General features: G+C 41.0%; 1 protein-coding gene and 1 non-coding gene across 4 annotated transcripts in view; one reads left to right on the top strand and one right to left on the bottom strand.

Annotated features, from left to right (window-relative positions):
• Positions 1-26,182, bottom strand: part of PTPRB (protein tyrosine phosphatase receptor type B) — a 105,105-nt gene that overhangs the window by 61,176 nt on the left and 17,747 nt on the right. For 2 of the 3 annotated variants that reach the window (XM_024576357.4, XM_045184650.3), the window contains exons 4-9: positions 20,714-20,987; positions 9,583-9,855; positions 8,478-8,735; positions 6,620-6,883; positions 4,723-4,992; positions 1,469-1,729 (exon numbers count right to left, since the gene is read on the bottom strand). In XM_024576357.4, the coding sequence (XP_024432125.2) occupies positions 1,469-1,729; positions 4,723-4,992; positions 6,620-6,883; positions 8,478-8,735; positions 9,583-9,855; positions 20,714-20,987 (1,600 nt within the window). Of the gene's footprint in view, positions 1-1,468; positions 1,730-4,722; positions 4,993-6,619; positions 6,884-8,477; positions 8,736-9,582; positions 9,856-20,713; positions 20,988-21,403; positions 21,802-26,182 lie in introns of those variants that run through there. The other variant, XM_024576358.4, reaches the window with a different exon arrangement.
• On the top strand, positions 10,214-10,287 carry LOC112319192 (small nucleolar RNA SNORD24). The gene has a single exon (XR_002976295.1). It is a non-coding gene; the product is annotated as a small nucleolar RNA SNORD24 (small nucleolar RNA).

The raw sequence follows: 26,182 nt of genomic DNA, 5'->3' as shown, positions 1-26,182 counted from the left end.
CAAAGACAATGTTTAAAAGTGAAAAAACATACTAATTAAAATTTAAAACTCAATGGGTAGATTTTAAAATAGTTTGGACAGAACTGAAGAAAAAAATAATGAACTTAAACAAAGAGCTGAGAAAATTATCCATACTATAGCCCAGAGAGCAAGTACATGAGAAATATTATATAAATAATATTCTAGCATACCACTGGGAGAACAGAAAGAGAATGGAAAAGAGGCAAGAGGCAATATTAAAGAATTAATGGATGAGAACTTCCAGGGCTGATGAAAGACACTGGTCTGCAAATACATAAATCCCAATAATCTCAGGCAGGATAAACTAAAAGAAGTCTCCACTTAGATCATTGCCGTGAAACAGCAGAACAACGGCAAAGAGTTGATCTTAAAGGCAACCATAGGAAACAGAGTTCTCATAGAGAAATAAAAATTGGACCGACAGCTGGCTTTTCAACATCAACAATAAACGTCAAAAAGACTTGAATAATGTCTTTAATGTGCTGAGAGAAAATAACTTTCAACCAAATTGTAACCCAGGGAAAACATCTTTCAAGATTGACAGCTATATAAAGATATAGCCAGAGAAACAAAAGTGTAGAGAGTCTGTCCCTAAAAGTCTCCAGAAAGAAATTTGAAGAATGTTCTCCAAGTTGAAGAAACATAATACAAGGGGAAATATCTGAGATATAGAAAGAAAAGAAGAAGAAAAAATTGGTAAATTGGTGACTGTATGAAACAATAAGTATATTTTTGTGGGGTTAAATAAAGGACAACAACAGTATATAAATTGGGAAGGGGAGTCTTTGATGATGACCTTGCCTCCTATTTCACTAAGAAAAGGAGAGAGTTATCAAAAGATAACAGCCCACCTCTCTATCTCTATTTGCTGTACCTGCACCCGCATTCTCCCTCTCTCTCCCTCCCTCCCTCCCTCTCTCTCTCTCTCTCTCTCTATGTCTCACAGCTGACTCTAAAGTTAAGCTACCTGTGCTCCTTTCCAAAGCCAATTCTTTAACTTGCCTACTCATAGAATAATGGCTGCAGCTCTAACCCTTCCCTTTCTCTGTATAGCATTACTGTCCTTCTTTCTTCTAAAACATTGCCATTAGCAGAAAATACGTTGTTATTTATTCCATCATTAAAACATCACCCTCCTTCCAAACACACTTTCTCTTTCAGATGCTGCCCTATTTCTTGGCTCTCCTTTGCAGCAACTCCTTGGAAAGGTTGTTCTCTGCTCTGTTTTAAGTTTAGCAAAATAAACTCAAAATAAAACAAAACAAGACAAAACATGGAACTATTAAAGACAAGAGCTGAAATTAGTAAAAATAGAAAACAAACAACAGAAAGGATCTAAAAATCAAGGCCTGGAACATAAGAGGCACTTAGTGAACATTTATAAGTTGAGTGTTGAAGAATTCAGCAGACAGGATACTTTTAAAGCCTAAAGTTTAAAGAATATTACCTGTTCTTCCTTCCATTGACGATGAATTTTTTAAGTCTCCGCTAATACTGGTGACAGTAGCTATGTATTTTCGTCCAGGCACCAGGTTAGTAAAAGTGAATTCTTTGGCATCTCTGGGGAGTGACTTGTGGATGAGCACGAGGTCTCGGTCTGCGAGGGAGATGATGTATTTCCCCCATTCTGCAACTGGGGTCTGCCACAGGATGCCCAGTGAGGTTTCATTGGCGTGTTTGACACGAAGCTGGAGAACAGCCAGGGGGACTGAGAAAGAAACGAGGGAGGCTTGGGTCATAGACCGACTCAGAAACACTCGCTCCGAGCAGCTCCCTAAATATTCGTTAGAGAACAGCTGTTCTCGTCCACCCCCAGGAGGGTTCCAATTCAGCATTTCTTTTCTAAATGTTTATGAGCATTAAGGAGACAAGCTAATCACAAAATCTTTATACAACATGACCAGAAATAAGGACTCAAAATATTACAAATGGAAAATACTTCACTAGGTCTTTTATTTTGGGCCAGATAATACTTTTTGAGTGCTTGTTTTACCTATGAATTCTATGATATGAAAATATTTAATTCAATCTAATCATCTACAACATCCACAAAACCACAGAGAAAGATCCACGTTTGAGTACTTCGGGAGGAGTAGGAGTATCTGTTGCCCCCATAGCTTGGAAAGACAAAGGGATTTTTCCTTCATTTCTAAGGAGGGAATGCTGATGCATCAATAAAAGGGAGAGCAATAAAAGTGTAGCTGGGAACTAATAATAGTATCTGGTTAAAGACTCCCATTATCCAAAGAATTGAAATTTCTTCCAGTTCTTTAAAAGGTAGGTTTTATTATTAGAGCTTCTAGGAGACAGTGTTAAGAGTAAAGTGTTGACCCCATAAAACAAGAGGAAAACAAAATTATGGAAGAACTAAGTGTGTACAGTTATATTGCGAATTTTGCATCAGAGAACTTTTCTGTCGTCTCCTGTGATAACAATGCCTTCTTCTGGAACCCCTCCTGAACGACCTGCCTGAGGGATACTTGAAGACGTATCACAAATGTGTACACGGTGGTTTGCTTGGTTTCTTTCTTTCCTTCAAATCACAGATTTGCTTGTAAGCCAAGAAGGTACCATGAACATTTCTCTCTATTAATGAAAACCTTTTAGTGTCGGGGTCCATGTTTTCAAACTTTTTTTAAAGGGGTTGGCTGACGTCTGCAAAGGTTTCTGCTAAATCCTTCATTGTGAATTTTCTTGGAGGTTCTTTTTCTCTCCTGCAGTTTCCTTTTTTGCCTGCCTTTTCTTTAACTAGATGTTCCTGTCCCAGTTCCAAGGGCTCCTCATTACTCAGTGCCTCAGGAACCACCTCCCTGCCATCCTCATCCATGGCCAGGTTAAAGCTCTGCCATCTCCAACACAGCTGTGTTGATTTTTGTAATCTCCTCATTCTTGGCAAATCCTTTAAAGTCATGGATAGACCTCTTGAATGTCTTCCAGATGCCATTCATACACTCCTTGGTGACGTAACCCATGCTGAAGCAAGGTTCTTGATGCAGCCATGGATGTTGTAATCCTCCCAGAACTCCAGCAGTGTTTTCGTGGTGTCTTCCTCCATTACAGCGATAGCTTGGGCAAAGGTCCTCCCCAGGACCTTAAAATCTCCTGCAACTCTTTGATCCACTGGCTAGATCAAAAAGGTGGTGTCTTGAGGGATAAGTACCACTTTGACTTTGGGATGAAGATCAACAATAAGCAAAATCTCGAAAGGTATGCTGTTCTCTGAACATAGCAATTCAGGAGTGCATCCTGGAAGAGGGACTGGGCTACCTAAGACTTCTTATCATTCCTGACGTACACCGGCAGAGTGTGTTCATTAATATGCTTGAAGGCCCCGTGGTTCTCACAGTGCCAGGTCACAAAGGGTTTTAATTTGTAGTCTACAACGTTGTCCTCAAGGACGACTGTTATTCTGTCCTTAAAAGCCTTGAAACCTGGCACTGATTTGGCCTCTTTATGGATGAAAGTCCTTGGAGGCATCCACTTCCAGAATAGGGAGTTTTCATCTGCATTGAATATTTGCTTTGGCAAGTGATTTTCCTTCATAATCAGCTTATCTAGAGTTTCCGAAAATTCTTCAGGAACCTTCGCTCACGTTCACATTATGTAACGAAGAACGATTCTTGAATCGTTTCAACCACCCAGAGCTAGCAGTGAACTCAGCATCATGGTCAGGCCCAGCCTTCTCTTCCAACATCGCACACAAACATTTTGCTTTGGTTGTGAGCGTCCTGGTGCTGAGAGGGATGCGCTTCTGCGTCAGGTCTGCAAATCTGGGTCCTTAGGAGTTTCTCCATGTCTGACAAAGCCCCTTCTCAAATTTTTGTTAGTCTTGTTCCCTTCCATAAAGCAGACATTTTAACAGCTTCCATCGCTTTGTTCTTGCTCTTCAAGAAGGCAGCTATGATGGAATGGGACGTGCCTAACTGGCGTGCAATAACCATCAGTGATTGTCCAACTTCACAGTCTTTAACCACTTTTAATCTCATTTCCATGTCAATCTCTCAATGAGGCCTCTTATTGGCAACAGTAACAGTGAATTTTGTACATGCAGGAGTCCTGATGAGCAGAGCAACACGAGATTGAATCAAGCACAACAGAAATGGTGCACTGGGGACAGTAAACATGAGACGTGCGGGCTGCTTCTGGTGCGGCACGGCACGCTGTTGTACAGCAGACGTTGTTAAAGTAAGTAAGAAAGTACATCATAAAATAATGATACAAGTATAGTACAGCAAATATATAAATCAGTCACGTAGTCTTTTGTTATCATTATCAAGTAGTCTGTACTGTGCATAGTTGTACGTGCTATACTTTTACACGACCGGCATAGCAGTAGGTGTGTTTACGCCAGCGTCACCACAAATACGTGAATAATGTGCTGAGCTATGACGTTACAATATCTATGACATCACTAGGTCCATTATGATCTTGTGAGACCACTGTTGTATATGGTGTCCATCACTGAGTGAAATGTTGCTATGCGGCTCACGACTGTACAAAATGATGGAGTAGCTAGTGGAAGTGATCTCTCACGTTCTTACTGGACCAAACTAAACATTACCAACCCTATTTTAGTCTGCAAGCATAGAATATCTCAAGTTCAGAAAATACCAGGGTACAACATTGACAGTTTCTTGGGTTATCTGGTAAAGGGACCAAATTAAGATTCCATCAGTTATTAACACCTTGACATTTGCTTACCTGTCCTGCCTTGGCAATGCTTAGAGTTCTTCAGATTTCCACTTTCAACAATGATTTCTATGTCATACAGTCTTCCTGGTATGAGCCCCATGTCATTTATGACATAGTGTGTTTCCGCCTTTCCCACGGTGACGTTGAGCAGCACCCAAGAATCATTGAAGAGCAGGATACGATACTGCTCCCAGTCTCCAGCAGGGGGCGACCAGCCCACTACCAGGGACCTCGCCGAACCATTGCTATGTGCCTCCAGGTTCCCAACTTTCTCTGGAACTAAATGGTAAAATGATGTCAAAAGGAGATACTAAAAACCAAAAGTAAGGATACTCATTCATTCTTCATGGGCAACATTTCTATCCTCACCTGATGTTTGTGGATTGCAAATGAGTGTTCTTTCCTCACTTTGGGGACATTTGATACTCAAGAAATCTGTGCCCAAATCACTTTAGTAATACATCAGCGATGCGATCTTCTGTAACACTATTGGTAACCTAGTGATATGACCGCTGTGTTTACTGACTGCACCCCAGCTCCAGAGTCAATACTGATGTTACATCTATGATAGTGACATTGATGGATGTGGTCGTTTTTGGAAGACACTGCATGTTGTGGTCATAAAACATTCCTCTTTGTTTTCCAATTGAGAAGGCTAATCTTACAATATAGCTCTGATGTTAGTTGCTCGAAAACATTAAAGGTCTATTAACTACAGAATAAATCAACAAGTCATTGCCCCCCTCTCCCCACATATCCTTCCAGTCTTAATTCTGATACTCCTGCAGCCAGCGTACCTCCTTCCCACTCTCTCCAACGCTGGCCTCCAGGTGCTTGCTCTGCAGACCTGTGAGTCTCCTGGGCTCTTAGGCCTTTGCTTATGTCATTCCTTCCACCTCCAATCCCCTTCCTTCTTTTCCCTCCAAGAAGTCCTTACTGGTCTTTGGAAATAAAAACTTGTTCTCTTGTCTCTCTGACCATAGGGCTCTTTCTTGGGATCTCTAATAGCGTAGGGACCAGACTCTGGAATCAGACGGCCTGATTTAAACTCCAGCCACACTATTTACCAACTGGATGGCTATCGACAAGTTATTTATCTGTAAAATGGTGATAATAACAGGACCTTTCTCGTGGTTTTTTTGTGACTACTAAATGAAATCATGGTGTAAAATACTTAGTGCATGACACATGGAAATATCAATACAATTACCATTATTAAAATGTACTGCAGTATTTTTATTTTTGTGTATATGTTCTACATTTATGTGATTAAAAAGTAACTTCCTTAAAAGCAAGAGTAAGCAAGTAAATATTTCAGGCTTTGTAGGCCATTAAGGTCTTTGTCTCATTTTTTTTAAACATTTAAAAAAATGTAACAACCACTCTTAGCAAGAGGCTGTACAAAAACATGTTACAGGCCGTGTTTGGCTGAAGGGTGTAGTTTGCTGAACCCTGCCATTGTAACAACTCCCAAAGCTCACTGTACAGTAATTTACATGTGAAGGTACTAGATAATTGAGTAAATAATAACATAAGTTAGTAAAAGCCATGGCTAAATGCTAACTGGCCCTTACTGTAAGAGTTGATCAGAAATATTTCATTTATTATGATCAGTGCTAAGGCATTTATACCACTTAAGTGGCACACTGTGAAACAGCACAGGGCGGACCCAACTATGTAGATCACACAGGAATCAATCCAAATACCTTTGCTTAAGTAACTCAGGTGAATGCAGTTAACCCTCTGCTTTACTCTGTACATGGGGTCCTGGCCAGACACCTTCCATCATGAAGACCACAGTTCCCAGGTTGGGAATGGAGTTTCCCTTTTAAATTATTTTGTCCTAGTCTAAGATGGATCAGAGACTGATTTGGGCAACAAGGAATATTCTGGAGCCCAGACTCACCTGTTCTGCCAACTGCCATCTTGTGAGCAGACAATTCACCAGAGACACTGCTGACGGTAACTTGATAAAGTCGTCCAGGGGTTAAGTCTTTAAATTGGGTTTCCGTAACCTGGGGTGCTAATTGTGTGGAGTTTTTGATGGTCCCTTGGTGAGATAGGGTAACGTTGTAGGAATCTATATTTCCGGGAGGCATTTGCCACTTGACTTTTAGAGAGGTCAAAGTGCCATCATTTGTCACCTTCAGATTTAAGACTTCCATGGGGGCTAAATCAGGAGAAAGGAAGAGACTTTAACTCAGGATATCTTACCAGGCTCGTGGCCAAATTTTGACCTGAATTTTAATCTTGACAAGCCACACCCCCTGCACAGAAGAAAATGACAAATTCATGAGGCAAAGATAATATCGCAAAACCAAAGGAAGACTATCTGGCTGGTGGGAAAAACACAAACGAGGCAGTAGGAGCCTGGATTCTGGCTCAGACTGAATCAGGTTGGCTGGGTGACCCTGGGCAGCTCTGCCTAGGTCCCTGAGCCTAGGGGTCCTGTCGGCAGATGAGGGCTTGGCCAAAATTCTTTAAGTGGAATGTCAATTTCTACTTAATTTCATCTGCCTAACTTCTTCCCCTTTTTATTTATTTAATAATAGCAAGTGCATAATAGCTCGATCAATGGATTAGCTATTACAAAATTTTGTGTGCTAAAAATACTGTCGTTTTAAAGCATGGTAAAATGAAAGCTCAAGAGTTGTGTCAATGACTCACTGATCCTGAAATTAAAATTTTATCTTGTTCCTCCTCCTCCTCCTCAAATTAAAAAAAAAAGAGTTGTGTCATTATTTCATCAATGGAAAATGATCACGAAGGAAAGACATTTCGGTGAATATTTTTTCTACCGCTTGCTTATGCTATAACGTTGGGCCTCACTAATATCATCACATAAATTAACAACATTTCATTAAAAGAATGGGTGTAGCATACTGATTTTGCATAGAGTGGTTAGAAGTGTAATTTGTACTTGGTATACATGAATTATTCTTAAGATATATGCTACATTTTTGTTGGGCTTGTCTATGTATCTTTGAGATGTGATCAACAAGATATATGTAAATGTACAGGTGTCCCCAAATATCATTCCCACCAGCCTCCTATAATTTCAGACACTCTCATCACTAGAGTGATTTCTGAGACACCACATATTTTAGAGTTACTGTGAAACTTAGATAACTTTCCAAGAGAGGGGATTGATTAACACATTAGATCCACCAGAAGCATTGGCATCTACTAGAATATAAGTTCCATGCGGGCAGAGACTTTGTCTCTCTTGGATGTGTCATATCCTCAATGCCTAATATGTAGTTTATACCCAACAGCTAGGAATGAATGAATGAATGAGTGTGCATATGAACTTATTCATGAAAAGAGCCCCAGTTAGTTTATCAGGCTGCATTAGGCCGTGAGAACAGGCCCTGTAGTTCTGTTTTGTTGGCTAGAGTTGGGGAAACCACTGTTTCACAGGAGGAGGTCTTTGCATAGCACTGAGAAAGCTCTCCTGCTCCACAGCGAGTGATGTCACAGGGGCAATGGAATCCTGTTTAAAAGAAGGAAGACGGGCATCCTGAGATGAGAAGCCAAGGCTAGCTTAGTAATTAATTTTGCTACTTCAGAATGTTGCCAAGGGCTATAATGAAAGGGAACCCCTCTTTTTCTATGCAGAAAAGTGGATACATATTAAGGGCCTTCTCTAACACAGAATTTCAATTGGTCCTGTATTGCCATTATTCAAATAATTAATAAGCCTTGTTTGTTAAACATTCCCTTGATTTGCACTTTATTCTTGTGCAGCTAGCTAGGGAACTTACTTGTCCTGGCCAGTTTCCACTTGTGGTTTTGCAGCCCTGCAGCCTCAGTTACAATGGTGAGGTTATAGAGGTGGCCCGGCGTCAGTCCGTGGAAAGTGTAGGAAGTGGTATGTTTGCTCACGACAGTGCCATTAACTAGGGTCCCTTTATCCATCAGCATCAGCTGGTATCTTTCCACATTCCCAGAGCCATGGGACCAGGAAATCAGGAGAGAATTTGTTTGCGCTGAAATACCAATGTCTTTCACCGGCAATGGCACTAAGGGGACACAAGGGATTTCCAAAGTGTCATTCATAACTTCCTTGGAGAAGACAGACACATTTAACTCAAAACTGCACATTCATTTATGCTTCCCTGTAATCTAACTTGTGTGATAATGAATGAAAACAGCACTTTTGAAATTTCACTGAAACCTAGATTAATGCTCTTTCCAAAGTCCACAGCTTAGAGCTACATCATAGTTTACCTGTCTGTCTCCCCCACTTAATAGGAATTAGGTAGTTTTAGCCAATGAAGTATGCTGTGGCATAACAGTAAAGGGAAAAGAAGAAGGAGAGAACTATAGGAGAGAAAAAATGCAAAGAGAACAATAAAGCTGGAGAGAAAACGAGGGAGAGTGGATGGTAAGAAAGGCAGTACTCATGGAAGGAGGTCACAATACGTCACTGATATTAGGGTACGTAGGTGCGAGCAGAGACTTTTACCAACATGGGAATCTTCGGGAAATACCATGGTTTGATGTTGTAAGAAGAGGAAAAGGAGGGAAACAACTAAGAAATGAATTTTATGGGGTCCAAACTCAGAAAATGCTGTTGCCTAAGATTTGAGTTAGAAGGGCCAATAGGAAACATTTACTTAATTTGGAAAAAAATCTAATCCCAGAGAAGTTTTGTGACATGTTTGTGACAAAATAACCCAGCAAGCTAGCAGCATAGCTACACCTCCTTGTTTTCAGTCTAGGTTTTCCATCGCATCACACAACACTTATGTACGTATGCATGTATCTTTGATCTGGGGGCATTCTTACTTCTATTTCTTGAATTTAATATAATTTCAAAAGGAGCACAGACTATTAAATGCCCAACTATCTGTAAACAGGTCTTACCTGTTGATCCGTTGGTATAAATTGTTGAGGAACGTTTATGTCCAGAAACAGCTGTGATAGCAATATTGTATTTATTACCAGCAGTAAGGTTATAAAATGCGTATTCATTCCATGAAGTACTTTCTTGAATGTGGGCCTCCCGTATCTTTTTGTTGTCATCAAATAACTGCACCTCATAAGACGTGACTCTTCCAGAAGGAGTCCACCAAACATGCAAGCTGGTTGAATTACCCTTCTCTTGACTGACCTCAAACCTTGAAGGAGGTAAAGGGTCTGCAAGGCAAAGACCAAGAAAGAGAATGTGGCTTGAAGACTTCTGCAAAACATGCTTACTTTGCTATAATCCAGCTTTATTTTCCTTAAAAAGTTTAAACATCTGCAGCCTGTGAAACAAACTGGCATTTTACTTCACTTCCAAACTTACCATTTCATTTAAAAAAGAAACACCCACACTCAGCTTCTAGTCATATAAACTCCTTTTTCTAATATGATGTTTTTTTTGTTTTTTTTTTTTTCTGAGCTTGGAATTCCAAGCAAGGTGACATTTTCTTTGGCTTGCAAAGCCAGCACTTTTCCAACACTGACAAATGTCCAGGCTATGCCTGGGCAAATATTGAAAATCAACAGAAAATGCAGATATTAAGAATTGATTTTGCTATCTGAGTGGTGGTGCGGACCTCCCCGACCACCAAGATCGCTGATGCATGAGTGAAAAAAACAAAAAGAATTGATTTTGAAATTTGTACCAAACTTTTTCTTTTTTAGGTTGTGGATTTTTGTGGCTTAAAATAGATGACTTACGGTTGTTTTTAGATATCAAGAAACCACAAAAGATACAGACTTAATTAAGGGCCTAGGCTAGGTTTGCTCTCCAAAATGAACTGTCCCAACAGCTGGGGTTGCCTATGTCACCAAATTTTCACAACTTGAGTTCTGGGACATTTTTGAGCTGCTGAGGCCCACAGAGCAGGTGGGAATGGGTTAGCACTCAGCTGTTTATTTAGTTGCAACTCTCAAAGCCATGGATGGGTTTGAGAAGTCCCATTTCCCATGTATTGAATCTTGAAACAGGATGAACAGAACATCTGCAGGTGAAGAACTAAGTCAATAGCGTTCAGTGAGCGGCCACTGCACAGTGCAGCGAGACCGCCCGTGAAATGAGGCTCTCCCCGCCCGGGATGCTGGGAGTAGAAACATTGAGAGACATTTACATAGGAGTAATTTCCAGAAATTCTACATGTTCTTGATCTAGAAAGTGGGATTAAGTTAGGAGAAACTAAATTTCAATACTCGGGTCAGATATTTTAGTGGCATGGCTATAGAGATCTCACTTCTTATCTTGGGAAATTATATTTTTCTCACACAGTGACCACAGGAATTCTAGAATGTTCTTAGAACAATATATGTTTTAAGAAGGCATTCGTTTGTGAATAACATTTATACAAATAGGGACAAGGTAATTTTATTCTGTTCAAAAGGCATTTATGACCAGACAGCTTATAAAACTATCTGTGGGTCACCTAGAGACACCACACGTAGGCTAAATTCAGACTATGATAAATCTACTGTCTTTGTGTTTTGGTCTGTGATTTCAATGATTACATCATACTGTAAAAATTGAATAAACCACATAACATTTTATACGAGCAATAATGAATAATAATGTAAATATTAGCCAACAAATAAGCCAAGGCAGTTGTAACTTCAAGAGCCAAAAGCACAGGTGAGCTTGGAGGATGAGGTTGTGTGGTTTACCCCCGAGTCCAGCACAGGCTCACCTGAGGAGGGCAGGGTCTAGAACCGGATGACCAGCTCTAGGGCAGGGCTTGAATCATCTCCCCTGCTCTGTAGCTGTGTTCTGGGGCAATTCCTTAACTTCCCTGTGCCTCAGCTGTCTCACCTTTGCAGTGCTGGTGATAAAACTACCATTTTAGTAGAATTGCTATGAAGATGTATATTTTATTGCTATAAATTGAGTATTTTATCTAGAGCACTAAAAACAGCATCTGGTACATGGTAAGTGTTCGATGTTAGCTAGTATTATTATTACTCCTATAACTAGGAGAAGATCTTATCATAGAAGCAGGAAGATGTAGTAGCAGAGATGTTGGGCTTTGGAGTTGAATGGAACTCAATTCGAATCTCGGCTTCAGTCCTAAGACTTGGGCAAGTTACTTCGCCAGTCTAAGCCCCCCTTTTCCCACCTGCCTGGGGAGAATAATAATAGTACCTACATTCTCTGATGTTTTGAGGAATAACAAAATATAGATTTTACCTGGCATACAATTTAATTAAATTAATTTTGTATACTCAGTAATTTAAATTAATTCTGTCTACTTAATTATGAAAAATATTTCCTGTGAATCACTGACAAAATGGAGGCAAAAATGGGATACAATTTTTTAAACCAAAGTGATAAAAGCTTAAATTGCTTTCTTCATAAAAAAGTACCTACATAAATATTTTATCAGTTTATTCCATGAACTAACTTTCTAACCCTTAAGATAAAAGAAAAAAATTCCCAAAGTGATGCTCATTTATAAGTTCTGGCAGAAAAACAGTTTTTTATTTTGGGCAATATTATTTAAATTTCCTATTCTACATAATACTCTATAACCAAGGATGTCATAACAAAAGGAAAGAATAATTTCTCCTCACAGAAAGTTTTCCTTTTGCCTGGCAAGGATAAGGTACTCCACTGCCATAAGATTCTAATAGCCCACAAAACTCAAGAGCAACCTTGTCATAGCCAACCAAGATGACACCGTTTTTGCTGAAGAGGCGTTTTAAGGACAAGGATGAGAGGGACAGCTGCTTTCCAGTGATAGTTCAGATGAGATCAATGCTATAGTGTCGCCTCTGTCTACAATTGAGCCAGATAAAGGCCAAAGAAAATGATGTTATGTTCAGTGTAATCTAAACATATATAATCTGCAAAATATGAGCTATAGAAAGTGAATTTTAAGGTTCCGTGCCTAGAGGGTGAAGTTCAGAAATGCAGACTTTATCTAATCTCTCTGAGCCAGAAAACAAAACAGTCAATCCTTTGTACATCCGCTAGAACAAAGGAACAATGAGACTGGGAAGTGCCTGGGCTGCGAGAACCTGCACTGGAAACAAACACTTAAAACCCCAGTTTTGCTGTGATAAAGCCCTTTGCTGGCAGGGGTCCACTATGGCCGTGCACACGGCAGCCTTTAGTGTTCACACATCTTTTCAATGTAAGCCCAATGAAAACTCTGCTGTATTAAAGAAAAAGTTTTCAATATTTCATTAGAAACAAATTGGATCCATCAAGGACGCTAACTTCATATATAAATATATACAAATTGACGTTTTAAATGTTATTGGAAAATTTGGTTACATATCTGTAATCTTCTGATCAAAAGAAAAATCGTATGTAATTAGAAAACTTCACTTGGCTTCTGTTTAATTCATGCTGATGGTAGAGATATCAATACACATGTGTGCATTACAGCCTTGCTGGGTTCCCCCACCGCCCCCAAACATGCGGCAACCAGCGCAGTATTATAAACTAAGGGGACTGTTGAGAACTATAAATTGATAATTTAATCTCAAGCATACATCAAAATGCACCACCTGCCACACATTTAAGACATTTGTGCTCTTAGTTCCAGACAGACCTGGAGTGCCAAACGCCAAGTTCTGCCATCCTCATCTGCTATATTTCAGTGAGTCTACCAGAATTAGGAAGCCCTAGAATTTCATAAGTTGGCTTGATGTCAACCCAATTTTTCTATTCTCAGAGGAAAAGGTGCAGCTTAGCTAAATTCCTGAACCAAAATGAATTCTTCCTTTTTTCCTTTTCTAAAATGTGACTTTGGAAGAGGGAGAAACTCACATATACATACATGCATATGTGTGTGTATATATATAATGAAAGTAATATTTTCTTTAAAAATTCTTTTGTATGGCTATTAAGACACTATTATCTATGGATAAAGGAATGGCCAGAGTGTTTAGATTTCAAAGTGGTAGCATTTATTGTGGACATAAGTTCAACCTTACAACAAGAGCGCAGACAACGGGCGGGTTACTGTCACATGCTGGTCTTGAAGTCCCAGCGGCACCGCACTCTATCTGTGTCAGATCTGGTAGTTTACAGTATGCTGTCTCATTTTCACAAACCTGCACCAACGGAAGGTCTGTGGCTTTTGCACCACAGAACGAAATGAAAGAGCAACTGCTCGCAATCTCCAGCTAATGAAATACATCTCTTTTACCTTGTGATTGTTGCTGTTTGACTATACTAGGCAGTTTTCTAACTTATTTTAAGATGACATACTGTGTTATGCTAATACATCCGATTAACATGCATTTAACTTAGCACCTTAACACAGCAGACCTAAAGATCAGGTAAGAAGGAACTTTAAAGTTTTAACGACTCGGAAAGGCAACTAAAGCAGTTTTGACCATTATTTGCATCATCACTAACAACAGCGCAGGATGACACATTATCTTATTTGACTTTAGGTGTGTAAGTAGTAGGTGGTCCACCCTCTGAGAGTTTACAGTCTACTCAGGCAGTTAACACCTGTGAGAAAGAGGTAAACAAAAGGTGCACTATCAGGGAGGCCGACTTCAATGTCAGATGAAACCTGGCTTCAAATCCCAGCACTGTCAGTTATGAAGGTGACTTTAGGAAAACTGTTTTAACTTTGCTGATGCTCAGTTTCCTGCCTGTAACATGGGAGCAACAATACTTTACAGAGTTGTACGTGCTAAGAGGTAAGAGAGGCCCAGCGGTAAGTGCTGGCCTAACACACGTTGGGCTTTCAGTAAATGGCAGTTGGTATGAGTGTTGCTGCTGTTAAGAATAACACGGTGGGCATTAATGCTTAATATGCAAATGGAGAATGGTAGCCAAGGGCTAAGGGCTCAGAGGTGGGCTTCGTGAAGGAAATGAACTTCAGCACATTTGGGAGGTCAAGTAGGACTTAGAAATCAGAGAAGAAAAAAAGGTCATTTCAGAGCGAGAGAGCAGTTTAAGCTAAAGCTGAAAAGCTCCCTTCTATTGAGTATTCGTGTCAGCACTGAGGGCACCTTGACAACTGATGGAGACTTTAACCCCTCACCCCCGTGATGCCCTTCAGGAGGTCCTTGGGCATTGACAGCGGAGGCTCTCTCAATGTCATCTAAGTGCTCCCAGCCCCTTGGCCTCCTCCTCCACTCAGATCGTGTCTCTCGTGTAGAGATTCGTGAGCATCACTTGATGTGAGCTTTCCAACCTGGACATCGAGATATCAGGGAATTATTGTTAAGGTTAGGTACGATAATAACATTGTGGCTGTGTTAAAAATAATCTTATCTTTCAGAAATGCATACTGAAATATTTATAAATGAAACTGAATGATGACTTGGATTGCAGATTGCATCAAAATGATATGGGTTGACAGTAAGGGTGGGGTGTAGATAAAACAAGATTGGCTATCAGCTGATAACTGTTGAAGATAGATGAAGAATACATGGTAGTCCATTATTCTAGCCAGTTTATTTGTTTGAGTTTTTCCACATAAAAGACAGAAAAACGAAGATAAAAACAAAAATCCCTGGAAATCTATGTGTATAGGCAAGAGGAAAGGAGGAAGCACAGATACAGGGTGGACTGGCTCCACAATGGAAGCCTTGAGCAGTGTCCACAGGAGCTGATCGGGGCCGTTGAAGACAGAACAGCATGGACATCACTCATTCACAGGGTTGCCAGGGGTCAGAGCTCACGCAGCAGCACGGGAACACAGAGCTGCCCTGTCAATTTAGTTGCATATTATATGTTTAGGGTCATACAGTCATTTCAAACGTATAGAGTGGGCTTGATTTCTCCGACAAGGTCAGAAAGATGTCAGAGTTATTCTTTATGGCCCTGGGGGATTCCATTGAATTGGTGTGTGGGAATGGAAGGCAAAACACTTTTTCTTTGTTCTGTTCTTATTCTGTCTGGACAAATTAGATTTTATTATTTTTTTCTTGCTAACCTGTAGAAGGCCATGCCCACCAACAGAAGTCAGACTAAGGGAGGAAGCTTCCTAAGCACACAAAAGATCAAGTTCAGAGCACTTGGTTCATTCCATATACATAGCTCAGCTTGACCTTAGAACTCCTGAAAGAGACTGCAAATGGCTGACTGCTAAAGCCCATCACCAAGAGTTCAACACAACTGAAAATCAATAGCTGCTTATAATTTATCATTGCTTCGCACTCTAACACATTGAATCATTATTCCACCCTGTGTAGGCTACAGACACACACAGAGATTTTTTTTGTAATATATTTTTCCTCCTTAAAAAATCGCTAGAAAAGAAATACCACAGTATCATATAGTAACTTGAAAGAACTAAAACCAGCTTAAAAATTATGTCCTTTCCCCAGAGTAATGGAAAGAACTGGGGTTGAATGCAGTAAACCAGGGCGCAACTTTTATGCTTATCCCATGTATGCTGTGTGGGTTTGTGACGTTAATGCTTATAAATGTCAATCTCATTTCCAACCTGAAAGTTAGTAATAGCAAATTTATGACACACTTAGTGTACATGAACCATTTAAAACCTCAAAAGATCCTGTGGAGAAGGCAATATTTTTATTATCACCCCCATTTTATAAGTTAGGAAGCAGGCTTGGAGAGGTTAATAACTTGCCCAAGGAAACTTGGCTAGTAAGTGATGGAGGCAGCAGCTTTCAGAATCCAACTCTTAACCGCTGTGCACCCCGTATGTTCATAATACTCCCGCCACCGGACCTCCATGAGGACGAAGTTAAACAATATGTGGCCAGTATAATGTTCACTTTATTTATATAGATTTGACCATAAAAAGAAATGATATCAAAATTTTAATGCCAATGAAAAACAGAAAAACTACTTCAATAGCTCTCGAACTTCAGTGTGCACAGATTCACTTTGATATTTGTTTAAAAGCAGATACCCTAGGCTCCATTCTTTCTAAATTCATTACATGTTGGGTAGAAGCCAAGAATATGCCTTTATACCACACTCTGCAAGAGATTTTGATGCAAATAGCTTGCAGACATTATTGAGAAATAATGGCCTGTATTTAAAGTTATATAAGTGTTATGGGCTGAACTGTGCCACTCTAAAATTTGTGTGTTGAAACTGTACCCCCCAACCCTTCAGAATGTTACTGTATTTGGAGGCAATGCCTTTAAAAAGGTAATAACGTTAAAAGAGGTCATTAGGGGGAGCCCAATCCAATAAGAAGAGGAGATCGGGACACAGATAACACAGAGGGACACCACACGTGGACATAGTGAGAAAGTGGTCACCTGCCAGCGAATCAGAGAAACCTCAGAAGAAACTTGCTGACACCTTGATCTAGGAGTTTTAGCCTCCAGAAGTGTAAGAAAATACATTTCTGTTGTTCCAGCCGCTCAGCCTGTGGTGTTTTGCTATGGAAGCCCCAGTAAATCAGTACACTGAGCAACATTGCGAAGTGCGAATGTTGGCGGAAATGCTAGTTTGGTCATTACAGCTTCTGAAACATCTTCTTTATTAAAGACAAAGGAATTAACCACATTAAGTGCTGATTTTTTTTTTGGCTCATTTGTAAGTAGATGAAACTGACTAACAAGAGGGCATGTGCCACTAAGATATTCTTCCTGTGAGCGACGTTCCCTCCCTCCCACCCACCTGCTTCCCTGGGCTGCATGACTTACTCAGAACCCAAGGGGAACAGGTCAGATTTTTAGTGTGTGTACATTTTCCCAATAAAATATTCATTTCCTTCATTAATATTTACTTGTTCATTGATTATCTATCTACTACCTATCCATGCATAGAACTAACCATTAATTAATTCATTCATCTATCCATCCATTAAATCAATATTTATTGAACATGTACCATGTGCTATATGCTATTTTAGGTACTAAAAAACTACTTCTTATTGTTGGAAAGATAAAAGCTCCCCAAAAGTCCTCAATGAAAACTAGAAAGTTCTGTTTAAACAAACTCAAATGTCCTTAGGATGCTTCAGGTAAGGACATACGAAGTGGCCAAATGAACTGGTATCTAAAGGAGAGGAGCCACAGCTCAGCTCTGGGGAGTTCTAGGAGTACAGATGGCCCAGTTTTGCCAAGTCTTCCAATATTTTAAGAGAATCCATATATCTGACTTTTATATGAATTTCCCATTTTTTAATGCTGGTAAAACCATCTGAATTCTTCATAAATACTATGTGAGCCAAATAAAACATGTCTATGATTTAGACTCTTCACACCCCTAGGGGCTACCAGGGTTTGGCTGCTGCTCTAAGCTGAGGGTACAGTGTTGCAAAAATGCTGAGTTCTTCAATATCTGTTATCTTCACAACTGATTTCTGATAAAATCACAACTAAACAATTTAGCTTGCAAATCGCGTTTAGCCACAACTGAATAATTTGGCTTTGAATCTATTATGGTTGTGGCATAGACGATTCAGTGGCGAAAGGACCCTGAGAACTGCCCGGTGCCTCCTCTGTGGTTAGGAGAGCATCACATACAGGGGGCAGGACAAAGTGTCCGTTCAGGAAAGATGTGGTGAAGTTCTGTCATCACCTTCCCCATGACCTTCTCTCACCACTGCATGGGACAGCAAGGGCAGGAACCACGTACTGTTCGTCATCTTTACAAGCCCACCAATCACCACCTGGTGTAATTCACTGCAGGGTCCAAGCTTAATAAATGTTTGCTGAACTGAATTGGAATGTACATATGTTTTTCGACTCTGATTTAAAAGCTGGAGTGAAAGCTGATTGTTGCTGAAATAGCTCCCATTTATTTAAAATTTTGACCTTTAAGGTCGTGTCTACATGACACTGAAATAACTGGTTATTTTAGAAAAGTTACCAGGAACAACAGACAAATCACACTTGGAATGACACAGAGATAATCTAAGCAGCCATTGTATCTCTAGCCAAATCGCATCTTGCTCTCTTATTCTAGGCTAACAAGACAGGCAAATTGGCATAAGGAAAGCACAACACACTTTGAGTGACTTTTCTGTTTGAAGTTATATCTCGGAGTTAATATTATATTACTAGTTGGTCATGTTTTAATACACTAAAATGTAATTTGTGGATCTTTGCAGCTTAGCAATTACCATAGAGGAATACTGGTCCTTTCTATTAAATAAACGAAAAATTCACACACATCCTTAAAATATAGAAGGCAGTAATGACAAAAAATAAACAACCAACAAAAAAATCCTCCCTTAAGCATTTTTTTAAAATCTTAGTTTAAATAAAATTATGTTTAAAGTGTAGAGAATCCTAAGAAGGGTTATACCATCATACAAATAAGTGTGAAAAAATTACCATTATACAAACATCACCTGCAAGTTTCATTCTCCACGTTTATCATGAACCTCATAAAACTTGCGGTGTAAAGTGTATCAGTGGTACTGTGAATGGAACTCCTGAAGGAAAATGATGCGAACCTGAACGCCAACACATTGTGAATGCGGATGAGGTCTCTTTTTATTGAATTCAACATAGTTAATAAAGTGCAAATATTTCTTACATTTCACAAATATCTCTGGACTTGAAACACTGACATGCATAATTAAACTCAAAGGGCATTCTAAATAGTAGCAACCACACTAAGTCCTTTTCCATCAACTTTTTTTTTCTTCCCCCAAAAGTAATACCTCTGAGTAAATGACTATATACTGGCTTATGAATGTCTTCAGCCTTTCTCCCATAAACTTCTGAAGGCTCACCTGTTTTTAAAAATCATCTGCTCCACTCTGCACACATACCTTATCAAGTGTAATGAGCACACCTAGAAGCTCTATGGCCCTACATTTCACAGTGTCAGCAGTCTGAGTGCTCACTAAACTGTGTGCATGTACCAAGAAACTAACAGCTTTATGAACAAAAATCCCGCTGCTTAAACTTCTGGAAAATGTTCTAATTATAAGGTTGATTTCAGTCTCTCTTTGATTCCACATAACAACACAAATAAATGTTTAACAACTGGTGTCTCTTTTCAATTTGTTCTTGCTAATCTCAGAAATTATCTAAAAGTTTCATCTGAAGTAAGTCAGGTGATGCAACTGGCCACTCAATTTTTTTCTTCGTAAAAATAAGAGAATTAGTATTTGATTGATTTATTACATGAACCCAGTTCCATTTCCCGATCCTGGGGATGGAAAGTTCTTACACCTCTTTAAAGAACTGTAGCTGAGAAGCGATCTTTGTTCAGGCTGCATACGAAAGAATAGTAAGGACAACACATTTCTAAATTTAACTTCTGGAATTTTTTTCAGTTAAATTGGACTTTCTAGATGAAAGTAAGGCTTCACTATTGCAACAAATAAAGATGATGTTAAAAGGAAGACTAATGAAGTCATGAAACATGAAAGTCGTTAGGGAATTTCGAACACATCTGGGGGTGGCACGGGGAGGAATGAGTCCCTGCCTAAGTGGTTAGCACTTGGTAAGAACTTGGACCTAAGTGACCAAGTCTGCACTCTCGTTTTACAGGTAAGAAAACAGAGGCAGGAAAGACAAACTAGCCGACTTACATGCATGGAAGGGCTTGCCAAAAGTGTAAAGAAAAAATAACTGATCTGAGGTGCAGAGTAGCCAAAAGACGTTCTCTGATACTAGGCTGTTTTAGTTACTCACATAATACAAAATCATTTTTGTCCCCTCATTTCAAGGGAATTTTTCCAATTTTCTCCTATGAATGGGTCTATTCTACTCCTGAAGATTTTATATTCTGGTTCCAAAAATAAAACTAAGTTGAGGAAAGGCATATCCCTAATCACTGCACTTCAATTATTTATTCTAAAAACATTTACTTAAAGTTATTCCAGGGCTTGACAATTTAATGTGATGGGAGCTCAAACCACATCACTTTAACAAATTTCCCTCCACAGCCCAGAATGTCTCTTAGCAGCATTTCCCCTTGAAGAGACTAGTCCGCTGTTTTCAGCACTAAGGAAATTTCTGAAAGTGAACCAAGCTGCTGCTGGCCAGATCTGAGGATATTTATCTTCACAGGTATTTTTACCACTGTTTTCTTGTGTGCCTGGAACTCAAGTGCAACATCAGCTTGATCAGGCAGGGCTCAGCCCGGAGTGGCCTGGCCATCCAACCGCACCTGTAGCCCCTTTACCTGTTTGCAACACCACAGTTCTTTCTTCTCCGTTCAGAGGCACAATCCTGAAGTTGTAGATGGTTCCGGCTTGTAAATCCTCAGGGTTACATTCATAAGTGGTGTTGTCTATCCTCACGGGGTGGCACCTCGTGAACCCTGGTGTGTCACTGCTGTAGATGAGGCTAAAGTTACAGGGAGGCCCCAGAGTCCTCCACTGGATGGATGCGGACCGGCTGGAGACCCTGGACTCCGTCACGGTGAAGTTACATCTCACTGGCTCTCCTAGTCCAGTCTGCAAATGAACCAGAGACAACAGCTGAAGCCCACAGGCTGGGCTGCCCAGGGACAGTTCCACAGCAAGCTTCCCGAGACGCTTCCACTCAGCCTTCGTCCCCAGCCTCAGCCCATCCCTTTGCCCAGCCAGCAGAGACAAGGCCCGCGGGGAGTAGGTGGGTGGCAACTTTTCCCCTAGCTGCTCTTTCCCCGGAGCAGCAGGAGAAAGAAGGTGGCTCCCCTCCCCCCGGCCCCCCCTGCCTTTGACATTCTGGCTGGGGGCTCAGAAGAGGATCTTTCTTCCTAAGGGAGAGGAAGAAATATCGCCAGCTGCCTCTCCAAACCGCAACCCAGGAGGCCAGAAAGTGGAATGGGAATTTGGTTCTCGGTGCGGATGGGACGCGTCGCCCCGCGACCGCTCCTCCGTCCACTCACCTGCAGCAGGCTCAGTGCGGTCCATAAAGCCAACCTGGCCCCACAGCTCAGCATCTCGGACAGGGCTTCCCACCCAGCCTCCACCGAGGGGCAGGGACACCGGGTGGCCCCGACGGCCCGGGGGGCCACTTGTTGCACGCGCTCAGTGCGCCCAGCTGGCGCGGAGCGCTTCCCTTCGCGCTGGCGACGCGCAGGGGCCACCGCTGCTGCTGCTGCTGCCGCCACCGCTGCCGCTGCCGCTACTGCCGCCCCGAGCGGGCTGTGGCTGCGGACGCGAGAGGCGACAGGGACAGGCAGCGCGCCGCCCTTCCCACGCTGCCATTCTGACCCGTTCTGCCTCGCCCCGCGCCCCATCCGCGGACTTCCGCAATCAAAAGGCAATTTCCTCGTCTCCCGGCAAAGGAACAATGCGCCGGGAGGGAGGGAGCCCAGAGGAGCCAACGCCTGAGGCTGCCAAGGGGGCCCAAGGCGGGCCAAGCTGCCCCCGCTGCCCCGCGCTGCCCTCTCCCAGGCGAGGGGTCCCGTCTGGGTCCGAGGAACTCTGCTTCCTCCTGCTTCTTCCCCTCCCCTTGACTTTCACTTTTTCCCACTCTGTGGTCCTCAACCCCGTCGCCTTAGTCACAGTCAGTACTTGCCCCTCTCACTTTCCAGCCTCCGACCCCTGCCCCTTCCTCCCTCCGCACCCAGTGGGGGGGGGGGGAGCCGCCCCCGGGGTCTTCCTTCCTATCTTCCTCATCTGCTCTCTCCAGGGCCTCGTTTCCCGGGATTAAACAGAGACACAGCAGATTTCCCTAGGTCCTTTACCCTCTTCCCTGAAGACTTTTATTAGAGTGCTTTAGCCATTTTCACCTCAAAGCATTCATTTGCCCCCAAACGCATCCTCCTGACACCAGCAAGAGAAAAAGATCCACAAAGGATCTTGTCCATTGTCAATTTGACCTTTATCTATTTTTTTGCCATTCACTTCCCCCTTTCTCTTAAGTAAAAGCCTGCCCCCTTCCCTTAAATCTTAAGCAACTGGTGCTAACCAAGAACAAATATGAACATCACCAATTGTCCAATCCGCAGGCAAAACAGTTTCATCACTGGTCATCCAGTTAAAGCCATTTCATCCATAATTGTCCAAGGAAATAAGAAAGAAAGAAAAACTCTCGCTTATGGAAAATGCCATTGATGGCTCAGCTCCCTCACATATTACAAAAAAATAGAATTTACTTAGTTTTCAGGACTAACTTTATGCTTTTTAAGCAACTACCTCAGTATCTGAATGATCACATATCTGGAAATGGATTTTAAAACAGTCCCCAATAACCAAAGAGCAAAAGTGTTTTAATCGTACAATTAATTAACAGGTGATAATAGCATAATATTGCAATAACTTTTATAATCTTTGATTGTTTTTTTGGGGTGCCACCCCTGACAAATTCAAAAAGAGAAGAGACTCCACATTTTAATTTTCAAATCAGAATACTCCAGAGCCAAATCAACGAAAAAGATGACACATTCCCTTCTTTTCAAATAGTTATATATATATTTAAAGCTATATTTTGGCTACTATATTGGCTGTTACGTACTTTGAGAAAAAGCAGAAAAAATGGAAAAAGTAAAAATTATTTTCTTTTAGGGAACATGTGATTTTTTAAATATCTTAATGAAAAAAATTGCATTTTCACTCCTTCGGGGATTCCAGGGGCTTTCACTCTGTGGCCAGACTAGAGGTTTCCATTTCAAGTTAGCAAACACGCAAAGAAGGTCAAACTTAAAACCTGTGTGTATTTCTGGAAAAAATGAATCTTCCCTACTTCACTCCTCAGGTCACTTGTCTTAGAGAAGAGTAACCTCAATATTTTGTCCCCACCCCCCAAGTTCAGTGGCTTTCACAGCTTGGCATGCTTTTCCGCACCATCAGAAATGTTCCGCCCCCTCCCCTCCCCCCCTGCAGATACTGTAAGCCCACAGGCTGCCTTCAGCCTTTCCAGGGGTCTTTTCTTCAGTTTTCTTTCTTTTCAGCCTGCCTGCCTGCCTGCATTCCTTCCTTCCTTCCTTCCCTCCTTCCTTTCTTCCTTTCTTCCTCTTTCTTTCTTTTTTTCTTTTTCTTTCTTTCTTTCTCTCTCTCTCTCTCTTTCTTTCCCGTTTTCAGAACACAATCTGGTTTCCTTGTCTGTAAAACTGGAATCATACTTACTCTAAATACTTCCCAGAGCTATTATGAAAATTAATAAGATCACATATGTTAAAGCACCTTTGCAACCTTTAATGTGCTGTACGAGCGTCAGTTTGCCTAGTTACAGATCACATCTGAATCACCGTTTTTGCTCTTTTGAAAATTTATCCTTCACATAGGTCCCATTTGCCTAACTTCTGCCTATCTTTGTCTTTGTCTTTTCTATTGAGGTTTAAAAATTTTTTCATAAAGTGCTCCTCAGGTTTGGAATCTTCTTACCTAAATATATTAAATGCTCTTCTGTTCTTTGAGAAAATCTTCAGTGGATCCTATATCCTCCAAGTTTTTGCAAGCATATTTTTTTTTAATTTTTATTGTTATTCAATTACAGTTGTATGCCTTTTCTCCCCTTCCCTCCCCCCACCCCAGCTGAACCCACCTCCCTCCCCCACCCCCACCATCCCCCACCCCCCGATTTTGTCCATGTGTCCTTTATAATAGTTCCTGCAATCCCCTCTTCCCACTGTCCCCACCCCACTCCCCCCTGGCCACTGCTAGACTGTTCCCAACCTCAATGTCTCTGGTTGTATTTTGTTTTTTGCAAGCATCTTTAAAAAAGTACTATTGCATACACCAGCAACCTACTGTGCCTTTTAAGTTAATATTTAAATTATTTTTATTTCCAGTATGCTGTGTGCCAATCCTTTCTTATAATCCTCCCCTTTGTGCAGGCAAATGCACCCAAAAGCAACATTCGAAGAGGATTGATCAGGTAAGCAATGACAAAGGATCCTCACGACACAGCCCATTTAGATGCTTCCAGTTCCATGTTACTAACAGTGAGCTGCTAATAATGCCTTGGAAACAGGAATTTGGAAAAGAAGAAATGACTTCTTTATAGTTAATTATTTTACTTTTGATCTATGGAAGAGAGACATATACATTTAGAATCATGTGTTGTCCTTTATCTATTTTAGTATCAGTCATAGCAATACATGAAGGAAAGGACCAGTAGTTAAAGACATTTCTTTTCCAAAGGTCCGTAACTGCCAGTTCTTTTTGGAGGGGCCCCGGGGGAGAATCTGAAGCTTCACAGAGTGCCTCCAAAGTTAGTGGGTCCTAAATAACCCGTAAGAATTAACATATGAAACAATGAGGGAAAGTTTAAATTCAGGATTTTATTGTTCCATTTTTCCTTCTAAAAGCACTTGCACTATTATTAAAAATTAATGAGAATTATAGTAGATTCAAGGCAATACAAGACTAGGAAAAGTTGCCAGATATCATCTTTTTTGCAAGTTTATTTGAAACTACTGTACAAAGTGTAAATAAATTGACTCATTTTTCTTTGTTCTCATCTTTGTTTGGAATTCCTCAACTTCTTTGAACCTATTTATCCTGCATAATGACACTGCATTTGCTTTAGAAGTAGCTGCATTCCAGGAATTTGGGATCAGCTGCTCTGTAACTTTTCAGGGGACAGCCTCTTCCCTTTGCCGCTAGGAAGCCTTTCTCAGACTGCATGGGAAGGGTGGGGCTGCTTTCAATTAGACGTGAGTGAAGGAACAGCTGCTTTTTAAATAAATTGTCAGAGCAATTAATGAATCATTATTATAATTTACATATTCATTAACAATGAATTCATGGATGAAAGCATGGCTCTTGTCACGTTAAAGAATACAGACGTCAAATGATATGACTGGTCATCTGGGGTCTAGGGGTCACACTTCAAGAACTGCTGCTTCAAGTCAGGGTTTGAGCAGGTGCGGGGATGAGAGGAGGGCAGAGTGGATTGGTAAAGTCGATTGCTTAATTCAGACACCTCGCCCACAACCTAAAAGTTCCTTTATGACCTGGCCTCTACCCATCTCCCACTTCTCTTCTGCTTGCTTCCTAACTGCAGTGGCCTGGTTCTGATAATTCACTTACTCATTCAGCAAATACTGACTTGAGCACCAGCTGTGTGCCAGGCTCTGGTTTAGGTTCTGGAGACACCCCCGTTGAGTTTACTTTTTCCTGCCCCAGGGCCTTTGTGCCTGCTGTTTCATCTTCATGGACCTCCCTTCCCCAGGTGCTCTGCTTGGCTATCTTCCTCTCCAACTTCAGGTGTCAGCTTAAACACACATCTAAAGGGGCCAGGCCCTTTCTGACCTCACAAGGAACAAGTATCCTTTAGCCTAAACTTCATTTTAGCAACCCATTTGTTTCATTCAGAACACTAATGACATTTGGTAATCTAATTATTTATATGTGCACTATGTGCCTTCCCAGGGCATGTGAAGAATTCCTTTAGGGCACAGTCTTTTTTGTCTTCTTCTTGCACAAAGCTTGGCATAAAAGTAGTTTCAACAAATATCTGTTGCATGAATGGATGAATGAACGAATGAATCTTTGTAGTTGCTCAGGAAATATTGTCATGTGAATAAATACTTTAAACAAGTCCTTCTAAAGATGTTCCACCTGGATACCTCAGATACTGTCTCAGAAGGGAGGGAGGGAAAGAGAAGAGGGGGGAAAACGGGAGGGGAAAAGGAATAAAAAACACCAGAATATTGATTTTGAAGAGAAAGAAGTAGGAAAAGATCAGAGTGGAAGGGAAGGTTAAAGGAGGAACG

The sequence above is a fragment of the Desmodus rotundus genome, chromosome 3 (assembly GCF_022682495.2).
Source record: "Desmodus rotundus isolate HL8 chromosome 3, HLdesRot8A.1, whole genome shotgun sequence".
Classification (NCBI taxonomy): Eukaryota; Metazoa; Chordata; class Mammalia; order Chiroptera; family Phyllostomidae; genus Desmodus; species Desmodus rotundus.
The sequence above is the reverse complement of the archived record's forward strand: the minus strand, read 5'-3'. Positions and strand labels throughout refer to the sequence as shown.